Source organism: Rhipicephalus sanguineus, chromosome 6, assembly GCF_013339695.2.
Source record: "Rhipicephalus sanguineus isolate Rsan-2018 chromosome 6, BIME_Rsan_1.4, whole genome shotgun sequence".
NCBI classification, from domain to species: Eukaryota; Metazoa; Arthropoda; class Arachnida; order Ixodida; family Ixodidae; genus Rhipicephalus; species Rhipicephalus sanguineus.
In genome coordinates, this window is record NC_051181.1 from 155,990,571 (window position 1) to 156,002,443 (window position 11,873).

The 11,873-nt window shown below is 47.1% G+C and overlaps 2 protein-coding genes across 4 annotated transcripts in view; one reads left to right on the forward strand and one right to left on the reverse strand.

Moving 5' to 3' along the window:
- The window catches only part of LOC119396844 (endosome/lysosome-associated apoptosis and autophagy regulator family member 2), a 49,635-nt gene extending 42,750 nt beyond the window's left edge, over nt 1–6,885 (forward strand). For 2 of the 3 annotated variants that reach the window (XM_037664185.2, XM_037664183.2), the window contains exons 17-20: nt 948–1,134; nt 2,146–2,357; nt 3,035–3,218; nt 5,298–6,885. In XM_037664185.2, the coding sequence (XP_037520113.1) occupies nt 948–1,134; nt 2,146–2,357; nt 3,035–3,218; nt 5,298–5,357 (643 nt within the window). In that variant the 3' untranslated portion in view covers nt 5,358–6,885. The remainder of the gene's footprint in view (nt 1–947; nt 1,135–2,145; nt 2,358–3,034; nt 3,219–5,297) is intronic. The other variant, XM_037664184.2, reaches the window with a different exon arrangement.
- LOC119396843 (pre-mRNA-splicing factor ATP-dependent RNA helicase PRP16) lies at nt 6,097–11,811 on the reverse strand. The gene has a single exon (XM_037664182.2). The coding sequence runs from the start codon at nt 11,739–11,741 to the stop codon at nt 8,199–8,201; it is 3,543 nt and encodes a 1,180-aa protein (XP_037520110.1). The 5' UTR covers nt 11,742–11,811; the 3' UTR covers nt 6,097–8,198.
- Between the last annotated feature and the right edge of the window lie 62 nt (nt 11,812–11,873).

Here is an 11,873-nt window from a genome sequence, read left to right on the forward strand (position 1 = left end):
CTTAAATCTTGAAACGAGTATTTGCTGTGAGTACAAACCTACTGTTGGCTGCCAGTTCAAGGCTGTGCGCGGGATCTCGAAAGGAAAACACGTAGCAGAATTCCTGTGAAAGCGCACTGAAGCTGACCATAGTCGCGCTGCGTTTGCCCCAGGTGAACGCTCTGCAAGTTAAAATCTTTGCAGGGGTCGCAATGCATACTTAGCTATAGCTTTCATGGTGCTCATTAGGAAGGTCTAATTTCGCTTAGATCAGTGACATTTGTTTGGTGATCGAACTTTACATAATAATAATAATATCTGGGGTTTAACGTCCCAAAACCACCATATGATTATGAGAGACGCCGTAGTGGAGGGCTCCGGAAATTTCGACCACCTGGGGTTCTTTAACGTGCACCTAAATCTACACGGGCCTCAAACATTTTCGCCTCCATCGAAAATGCAGCCGCCGCGGCCGGGATTCGATCCCGCGACCTTCGGGTCAGCAGTCGAGCGCCATAACCACTAGACCACCGTGGCGGGGCGATTGAACTTTACAGGTCATACTCTCAGAGACGGTATACACTATAAGGAGAGTTCGATGGGAGTACCATGTGGGCAGGCAAAATCATCTTTAGTATTGCCACAAGTCACTTCCAATATTTAGCCAAAAGAAAATGTCGTTTCAAGACACACACGGATCACTTGTTCACAATGCAAAGCCGGCTTGGGAGCATGTTCTTAAGTAGCCGTGAGTGCCCAATGCGTAGCCGTTTATGGATAACACTATCGTGCGCTAAGGCGGCTATTTCTGCCGGTCAAGCCATAGCTGGGTTTTCGTTGCAGGTGAGGTGTCCGCGAAGTTCTGGAGATGTCGTTTCGGCTGTATGGCAGTGACCTTCTTTATTCCTAACATTGGCGCGAAGTCTGCGGACGCGTCGCGTAACTAGTCCCTCGAAACTGTCCCGCAGGCCAACGCAGGCGTGCCTGAAAGGCCGTGCCACCACCATCACGATGCGATGCGACAAGAACGCCGGCGCCAATGGAACCGTGTCGCTGCCCACGTCGTGTCCCGACGGCACGTGCGACGGCTGCTCCTTCCATTTCCTGTGGCGGACGGCGCTTGCCTGCCGAATCTGCAAGCCGGACGACTACCAGGCCAGTGTTTGGAACAATATAATAATAATAAGTGTTGGCGTTTTACGTCCCAAAACCGCGATATGATTATGAGGGACGCCGCAGTGGAGGGCTTCGAAAATTTTGACCACTTGGGGTTCTTTAATTGTGCACCTGAATCTAAGAACACACGGGTCTCTAGCATTTTGCCTCCATCGAAATGTTCGGAACAATCTCTCGGCCGCAATGACTCCTTGCAATTGGACGCGTCGAATCGGGTATGTTGTAAACTGAAGCTATTCGCTTAAGATAGGAGCGCGCCCTTAGACAAAAGAAAATACTACTTAAGGTACGATGCTGAAAACGTTGCAGATATGCCATCGATGTCCGATTTTTCGCACTTCCTGGATACCGCGAAGTCTTCCGAAAAATCGGGTAGTTCGAAAAAAGAAAAAAAAAAACGAATGCACGCCTTTTTTGCTTCCATCTAATGGCCAAATCGCCACAGTCACTTTCCGAATATCTCCGAAGGCCTACCGATGCACTTATTAGGCATCTCGGTTGTCGTGATTGATCAGGAAACGGTGGATGCACGCGGAAACCCTGTGACAGGGGTGCCTTTGCATTCTTCGTGCTTCGCTGCAATACACTAAGCATGCTTGACTACTAAACACATGTGCACAGTGGCGAAGCTGAGTTTTGGAATCCTTTACGCTGCAATCACGGCAGACGCTCTAAAAAATCGGAATGCGAAGGGTTTCAGTGTTCGAAATTTCGAAAAAAAAAAACCCCCAATTACAGATTAAATAGACCGACACAGCACGTATAATACGTACGTGCCTGCCAGTCCTGATTTTGGTCTCATGTCTACACTATATACTGTATAGCCCAGCAGCATGTCTTTGCATTGTTTCCAAGGACAGTTCATTGCAACATCTTTAGTTGTCGCGTCCTTATGGTTCGGAGCTCTCTGCAGAGTCCTTGTTGGGCGTAACGTAGTCTAACCAGCGAAAGCCTTGGTCTAACAATATACTGCTTTTTTTTTTTGTGCAGGTCGTGAAAGGCGAGTGCGTGGGCGGCGTTCAGAAGCTGCACTACATCTCGCCCCAGGGATGCATACCGCGCGGCAGCGCCGCCGACACCATGACCCGCACGCAGCCCTGTTCGGTGATCCCTCGCCAACTGCAGATCATCATCGCCATCGGGGTCGGCCTTGGCGTGCTCTTGTTCGGCCTGCTCGTCTACTTCTGGAAGAAGAACAGGAGGTGCGCCTGCGCTGTTCCCTTGCACCTTAGCGTTGACCGCAGGGCCTGTCGAACTTTTGCCCGCATTATATTCTTTTCGGGGCAGAAACGTGGAGGCTTACGAAAAGGGTTCAACTTAAATTTTGGACGACGCTGCGAGCCATGGAAAGGAAAAGTGATGAACCTTAAGGGTCAAAAAGACAATAGAGTGGGTCAGATAACAACGCGTGTTAAGGATATCTTAGTCGAAATCAAGAAGAAGAAATAGACATGGGCAGGGCATGTCGCTAGAAGGCAAGATAACCAGTGGTCATTAAGAATAACAGACTGGATTCCAAGAGGAGGCAAGCCCGCGAGGAGGAGACAGAAAGTTAGGTGAGCAGATGAGACTAAGTTTGTGGGGATAAGGTGGAAGTTATTTGGAGACACGTGGGAGGAGCCTTTGCCGCGCTGTGAGCGTGGACAGGCCGATGACGATTTTTTTTCAATCGAAAAACCTCATCAATACCCTCGTCGAGAGCCTTATTTCTCAACAGTTCTTAACCCATATTTTTGTAAGAATCCGGATTGGTTCCCGACAACAGCGTCGCGAAGGAAATCGCTTATGTAACTTGATATGAAACCTAACGGACTAATGGAGGACTGTACTAAGGGTGTGTGCGAAAACGCTACTCTCCTAAGCCAATGTTCTCGTGCAGGCTGGAGTACAAGTACATGAAGCTGGTCCAGTCCAGCTCGGGCAAGGACGGCGAGCTGCCGGCGGCCGAGAGCTGCGCCATTGAGGAGGACGAGGAGGACCACTTCGAGAACGGCGGCTACGACGCCAAGAACAACAAGGGACTCCTGCAGAAGTTCCGCACCGTCCGCATCGGAAGCGGTAAGGTGAGTTTGTTGTTCGGGACAGGCATTCTTGTTCCGTTCTCTCGTTTACTGCGAAACTATCTTCTTCTATATTGGACATGCCTGCATGCACAAGCGATGCACGTGCCCGTCTGCATGCGAAAGCTTTTCTTCTTTCTTTTTTCTTCCCTAGTTCGAGCACAGCCTTTCAAAAGTTCTCTGGAAGCGTGATTCCTTATTTGCTACTGAGTTGGCGAGAAAAGGTGGACCAGTCAGAAGACTGCGTTCTTGCCATAGGTGTGCGCAGGGTTCCTCATCAGGGGGACCGATGGTTCATCGCAGCCCCCCCCCCCTACTAAGTCAAAGTATGGGGCAAAATCCCCCCCCCCCCCTTCCCTGCGCACGCCTATGGTTCTTGCCGTGCTCAGTAGGGAAGCAGCTTACACCTTTTGGAGCATATCTTTGTGTTATTTCATTGCAGTCCAGGGGCGCAGCCAAGGGGGGGAGGGGGGTTCAAACCTTCCCCAGAAAATTTTCAATTTTACTTGCGTATATATACACGCACACATCACCGAAAAAAATTTCTGGCTACACCCCCGTTGCAGTCTGTCTTGCTTGCGTTTCTCTAGTGACGCGGGCACCAAGTGACACACTTATTTCCCTTCCAAGCACTTTTGGTCGAGTACTTACGTGCAGTTTTTCGAACACTCAGAAAGTCTTCTAAAAAATAGAAATCTATGATTCTGGTTCAAGTTAGGAGTTATATTGGACACATATATCGGAGCATTTACTTGAGAGAGAATTACCTGTCAGGATAATTAATGAAAAGTAATTCACTGAGTTTATTTGAAATTGTGAGTAGCGGCGACGTTTGGTAATGGTTTGGTAGCTGGGATCATTGCGGCACCTGGCGGAGCAGATCTCAACCACGCACTTCTACGTGGCCTCGGAGATCCGCTTCGGCAGCGCGCGAAACACAAAGTTAACCTGAGGAATACACCAGGGCACACCAACGGCGACGTGCGAGTGCCACTACCAGATACCCATGTCAAGGCTTAGGGTCGCCTCCAGATTTTTTGTTTGTTCTGGCTGTAAGGGACGTCGTAGGTGCTCCTTATGAATTTTGACCGTGTGGGACTCTCTACCATGTATCTTCCACTCAGAAAAAGAAAGAAAAGGTTCGCTGGAGCAATGTTACTGTACCCTAGATTCGATCCCATAACCTCGTGGGGAAATTATAGCAACGATTTTTTTTACTCTCGCTTAAAAAGAACAAAACGAAAGGATACAGACTGCATCTGTCTGTATCCATATACACATGCCATATACACAGGCTTCGCCATAACACAGGCTTTGGCCTATTTTTGCGAGCACCATTATGGTGTTCGTACGCTGATCGATAAAAGGCAAGAACGCAGTTTTCGGAAACTTATCAATTCTTTTTTATATTGAGCATTTTTTGTTTACAGTTAAGCTAACATAACCTGAAAGAATGAGGATTTAGGTTTTCCTATATTTTTTTTATTGGGCGCTTTTGAGAATGCCATAAATAATATTGCTGATGCACACATCTATGTAACATACCAGTCTGGCATACCACCCAAGCAACATACCAGTTTCTTGATTTTTAAATCGCAGTGGTCATGCTGGGTTGTGATAAGATTTAAATCCAAAAGAAATGTTCTTTTTATAGAAACTGTTTGTTAGAAAAGCTATTTGCATTAAACCTACACTGAATCTACACGAAACAATAAAAATTTATGTAATTGTCGAGTTGGGATGCTTGGCATGGGATCACCCTTTGTCACCAGGTCGGTGCATCAACCATTTTTCTGTTGACTAAAAATATACTGGCCACACAAAAAATGCCGCTTTTCGTGAATCACAAGGTATAAAAGCATATAAGTTAAATGTTAGGTGCTGTTCCTTAAGTGCCCTTATGAAATGAAATGGGAGGGAACGACCACCAGGATGGACAAGAACAAGCAATGTTCTCAATCATTTCTGGCTCCTACTTTCTTTGCACTGTTTGTGAAAAAGTGCAAATGAATTCATTTTCACTGTTTGCACCTTGACAGTTTCAGATGCAGTATCGTGAATGCTAAAACTGCTTATTTTCAGAGTGGAGAGGGACACCACTTTGAAACTATCCACCTGACCAAAGGCGAGATGGTGTCGTGAAGGGGGCAGGTGTCGGCTGCGCCACCCGCTCCAAGTCGACAACCAACTGTGACAACAATGACACCGCAGGAGCTTCACAAGGAGGGGAGGCAACACCAAAGAGCTCTTGTGCACCATTAAATCCCAAGGCACACCATTCATGTAATTGGTGTACAAACACAAGGCGAAAACATTCCAGTGTTATTTTTAGTATACTCAGTCCAATTTCTCATGACTGCACGTGCGTGTACAAGTGCCCCATTATGTCTAGTATATCACAAAACAAAACAAAAAAAGGAAAATGTAGAGCGAGAGCATATGCCCATGCAAGCAAGGTCATGTGTTTGGGTGTTGCTGTACTGTGAAATGTGACTGCAAGGCTGGGCGGTGGCGTTTGTGGGTTATCACGTTACATGCACTGTTTTGTACAGCTGGGCAGAAATATATCATGTTTTCCTTTTTGAACGCGGTTGAATGTATTGTCATGCTAACGCTTTGTTGTGTGTGTATCGATGGTGTTTTTTCAAGTGCTGCCACTTTTTTCAAACGATGTACCACATGCGGTCGACGTGACCGTGATGACTTAAAACTGTGTAGTCGTTCTTCAAAGAAGAAGAAAAAAAAAGAAGCTTCTGCCGTACTTACTAAAGTGCCTGTTGTTCTCTGAAACTGTTTAATGGCATGACTGTTTCGTAGCACCAAAGATATATATACATATATATATATACATACATATATTAATCGTGCACGCATGCTTGCTGTTGTTTTTCCAGCAGTTAGCAGGTTGTCAAAACGAAAGATGCTGTGGCTGAGCATACTGCTTGTGACTTCAATGTGGCCACTACAGGCTGACAAAAAAAAAAAGAGAGGAGACTTGCATTATTTTCATATGTGCCAGCTCTATTTGTGATAGCAAAGCAAAAACCAATGTGTTGTGCCTTCGCAATGGGGTTGGAGTGCACACACTTTTGTTTGTTTGCAGGCATATCTGAGTGGCCTCGTTGCGTGGGCTGCGCACCATGTGATCATTTTGTATGCACCTTTGTCTCTGCGGAGGTACGATGTGCGAGAAAGGTTCCTCACATGGGAGTATTAGAAGCATACGAGCATGAAAAAATGTGATGTCATTGCATAAGATGGCAAAAGACGCGTCCCATACTGCTAGCGATTCGATTACGTGACAGAAGAATGAGTGCGAGTGTGACGATGGGATCAAAGGTTATTAGGCACTTCCACCTTTGTAAATAGGCTTAGCACTTGTGGCCCTGCGCACTTTAACTGTAATATGAAGTGGTCATTATATAGGAACTGATTTCCCGCGACTTCGACCTACTGAAACTTCCTCATTGAACCAGCTTTATGCACCTGTTCTTAGAGTGAAGGTTAACATTAGACATGCATAGCTTTAACTCGTTTTACATTTCTTACGTGACATATGCAAACAGGCAGGCAGAGAAAAATGGATCATGTGCAGCTCTATGGTGTGGTATCATGTTGTAGCAAAGCTATTAATAAAGATTACAATAAATGCACATGTATTTGAAACCAATTACTCGCTTTTATTTTATTCTGTGGAGCACGGCACATAATTATGCTACAATCTATGCACAATGCAGCACATGATTAGCAAAGAGAAACACTGACTCACGATTTTACAGAAGCCCTAGAGACAACACAATTGGTGACATTATATGAACAGACTGCTTAGATTCCACACAATATCTGAATTCAACACTGCAAGTTCCGTGGACTCTAACATAACACACTAAATTATTTAACATTTATATAAGCCAAAATACAACAGAGTTGTATATATTTTATGTACAGATTATTTGCATTACATATATTTGCCTTCAGCACTATACAAGTTGTGTGCCCTTGTGTGGCACAATGAATAATTCAGGATCACATTTACATTTGAGAATATACAAGTGAAGTCGCAATTACAACATACTTCAGCAGCTCTTGTAAATACAATATTAGCATGCAGAGCCACACTGCCAATTTCACTAGTATGCAACCATGTGCACCACTCATACTAGGCATCGTGTCCAAACTGGCATTAGGAGTAGATGGCCTGGACTCATTTAACACTAATGAAGGTATCAGCTAGTTCAGCAACTTAAAACATTGTTGGAAATGAACAAGTATCAAATGATGGCAGATACTGCTATACAAAGGCATGAGGTGCTACTGGAAGGCACAGGTCCTATGGAAGTCGGAGGTAATCTAAGCTACGAACAAGGACAGTTGTACAATTATACCTAACAGTGATATTTAACGTAATTTATGGTACAGAAGAAATAAGTATACACCATTTTTGAGGTCAATGCCATGATCCACTGGGCACTTTAGAGCCTGTTGGATGTTGATGTAGCGTTTTGGCATCATCCGATGGCTTGAAAAGGCAAGACATCCCTTTCCCACTGACACAGCAGCTTTCGACAACTAAGCAGGTTTGCATTCCATTCCCCGTGCTTCCAGAAGTGAGCTTTTAATGGCCGCCCATCTGTGCTTTTTTTTTTATCTTTCATTGCGAGGTGTCCTCCAGAAATAAACAGGTACCAGTATCAAACACATTTGCTGTGAAAATCCTCTCACAGCTAGGTGGTCTGCAGTTAAAAAGTAAGTACAATTCTGTGTGTGTCAGTTTGTTTTGCATGTACAGAAGACTACCACCTGCTTCTTAGGTTTGTCCTTGTGGCAGTTCGGTACCAACTCAAAGCATATCTAATGGACTTAAATGTAGCACTTGCGATTCACAACATGCTACAGCACATATAGGCTGCAGAAGTTAGAAACAATACTAGGTATAACTGAACTTGTGGCAGAACAAGCTAGTAGAGTCAACACGTACACTGCCTAAAGTCCAAACCTGGCTGGAGTACGTCTGGGTGTAGCAGGGGCCCCTTCTGGCTGGTAACCAGGTGTCGCAATACGTGCTGCACGCATTGAAGCAGCTGCCTGCTTCTCGTCATGCTCATCCTTGCGACGGCGGAGCTGCTGCTCAGCGAGAGCCATTTCCTGTTCCATCTGTGACTGGTGGTCTCTCTGCATCCTATGCCGTGACCTGCCAGACTCGCGCACACTGTAAAACATGGGGCCAAGTTCAGCCAGCCAATGACCGTCCACAGCAGTGACGCACTGCATGTACTCCTTCGTGGTCATGATGAGTTCGTGGTAGACGACATAGTCTGGAGTGTAGCCCATTCCAAAGAGGGCACTAGTGGGATGGAGGTGGCAAGGCATGCCTGTGCGACAGTTTATGTACTCTCCTATGCCCTTGAGTCGTGCCGCCTGGAGGAAGAAAGCAGAACAGATGCACTTGCGGACCACGTCCCAGTCGGTGCCGCATGAGACGAGCTTCATCTTCTGCTGGCCCATAATGTCCTTAAGCTGCTGTCGCACTTCACGCACTTTGCGCATGGACTTGACGTGAATGAAGTGCTCATTACACCACGATGATGAGTAGTGGTTTAGCTTCCACTGGAGGAACACATTGAGGAAGGTCAGGTGGTCACTTTCGGGTACCTGAAACTTTTCTCGCGCAGCATCGCTGTCTTCTTCCCGTCCCTTTGGACGGTAGAAAATGCTGGGCACTGAGAGCATTGAAACTATGGTGAGAATTTCCTCACTGCAGCCCATATCGCAGGAAACGATGACCATTTTAGAAAGTGGAGGATCGAGGGGAAATTCAACCATGTGCCGTCCCAATGGGGTCAAAGTTCCAACGTTGTCCAAGGCCCCCAGAATCCACAGCTGATACATAGAATTCAATATGTTGTCCTGAGGTGGTGGATCCATGAAGTGAAACTGAAGTAGGTCTTGCACACCTAAAGACTTTAGAAGTAATACGACGTTCGCAAGGTTCGTCCTTTGGATCTCTGGCACAGTTGTTTTAAGCAACTCATTCTTGTACTGGTGGTCTGTGTATAACCTGAAACATGTCCCCGGTCCTGTACGACCGGCTCGTCCAGAGCGTTGGTTTGCATTCGCTTGGCTAACAGGGTATATCTGCAGTGCATCCATACCAATACGAGGGTTGTAGACCTTCAATTTGCAATAGCCGCTGTCAACAACAAAGCTGATTCCATCAACTGTCAGTGAAGTCTCAGCAATGTTTGTTGCCACTACACACTTTCTTACTCCATCTGGAGCCTTCTGGAAAATCTTTGCTTGAAGGTCACTAGGAAGTTGGGAATAAATAGGTAAAATAGCCAATGGGGGAGCATTATCTATTTCACCAAGCCTTTCTGCAATAAGCTCGCAGGTCACTTCAATGTCTTCCTGTCCAGGCATGAACACCAATATGTCTCCAACTGCGGGCTGCAGGTGAATCTGAAGTGTTTGCTTTACAGCAGCGTCTACATAGTCTTCAACAGGATTCTTGCTGAAGAAAAGATCAACAGGAAAAGTTCTCCCGGGAATGGTGAACACAGGTACACTTCCAAAGAATGAAGCAAACTTTGTGGCATCCATGGTTGCAGATGTAACAATAAGCTTCAAGTCCTGCCTGCGCGCCACCACTTCACGAAGCAAACCAAAAAGCACTTCAGTGCTGAGAGACCTTTCGTGGGCTTCGTCCATAATGACAGCACTGTACTGGTCAAGGTCTGGCTCTCTTAAGGACTCCCTCAACAGAATACCATCAGTCATGTACTTAATTATTGTTTTCTCACACGTGCAGTCTTCAAATCGAATTGCATAACCCACTTCTTCACCCAACTTGCAGCCCATTTCGTCTGACACTCGCTTTGCTACAGACATGGCTGCCACTCTTCTGGGTTGCGTGCAGCCAATCATGCCATACTTACTATACCCATCTTCATGAAGGTACTGGGTTAGCTGTGTTGTTTTTCCAGAGCCTGTTTCACCAACAATGACTACAATGCTGTTCTCCCTAATGATGCGCAAAAGCTCCTGTCGTGCTGCGAACACGGGCAAATACTGTCTCTGTTGCATTAATGTCTTCTTCCGCGAAAATTCGCTGGTTCCCTGACTGTCAGCATCCTTGATGTGATCAGCAAAGCGCTGCTCAGTTTTGTAATCAGCTTCTTCTTTGTCGTCACGTTCATCGTCCTTTTTCGCAACGCCCAAGATGTTGCCCAGTTTTGTACCAGCCAGCTCCCACTCTTTCTTCTGAGCTTTCTTGCGCTCCTTTTGTTCCCTGTGAAAACGAACAACAGCGCTGCCTTTACGAGATACAATGGCCATGTCAGACGTAGCGTCTTTCACGGGAAGCACCGGTTCGGGCTGCTTGGTAAATACGATGCGTCCGTCCAGAAATGGTGGCACAATGTTGTGCACGAGGACATGAACTCTTGCCTCGTTCTCTTCCTCGAAGTCGTTGTCTACATCAACTTTGAGCACCACACCACTCGTAAGCATTCGATTCGTCTCCCACTTTTCATTATCCTTGTTAATCTGCCTCTGCTGAGCTGAAACCTTCTTGATTTTCTTCTGCTCTAGTGCCTCCTCCTTTTTCTTGGTGTACTCCTGCGGTATGCTGGCGAACGGGTTGTGTATCTCGTCGTAACCTTCGTCGAGGCTGTACCACTCGCGGTCTAGCCTCTGTTGCTCCACCTCCCACTCGACCTTCTGCTCGCCGTCCTCGCTCCACGGAATCTTCTCGTCTTTTGCGTGCTTGCTGCCTGGCGTAGCGTACGTCTTGCGCCTGTCGGCGGCCCAGGCGTTGTACTTGTGCGCTGGCGTAGCGCGCGGTGTGTCCGTCGGACGTCGGTACCTTCTATCGGTGCTGCGCCGGTCGGAGCCATCGCGAGGCGATGGCGTGAGCACGTCCCAAGAGGACCGTCGCGATGGCGTTTCCTCGTCTTCCTCCCAGTTTGAACGAGACGGGGTGTCCTTCGGTCGAATGTTGGGCGTAGGAGGGTCCTTAAAACGAGACGGCGTTTCGCTCCAGTCTCTGCGAGAACGGTGCGATGAGGTGCGCCCGGAGTCGCGCCCGGAGTCGCGCCTGTCGTCACGCCGATCTCTGTCACGATCGCGAGATGACGGCGATTCGGGACGCTTTCTCGAGTCCTTCGATGAGGCGTAAACGCCCCGGTTGTGGTGCTCGCGCTGGTCACGAATACGTTCGGCGTATTTAGCATCCACTCCACCGGTGTGTGTTGGAGTCTCTATACGTGGTTTCCGGTACTGCCTATTAAACGTCGACTCCGACATCTCACGACCTGACTCATCACTGCGATCACCATCTTTGCGGGATTTTTTGCCGCTTTCTTCTTCGAGTTTTTGCTTCCTCTTGGCGGCCGCAAGAACGTCGAGGCCCAGGACCGACTTCCTCTGGACGGGAGCTTTGAACTCGTGAACAGACTTCTTTTTGATGAGACCACCCACCTCCTCTTCGATGCCTTCCAGGCGATGTATGGACTCGAAGTCACTCATAGTAATTTGTCTTTCAGAGGTATATTCGACACATGATTCAGAACAACAACGTACTAATGGATGCGCACTCAACAATCAACAGTACGATCCGGCTCGGGATATGACCGCGGCCGCGGCTACGATTGGGCTGAG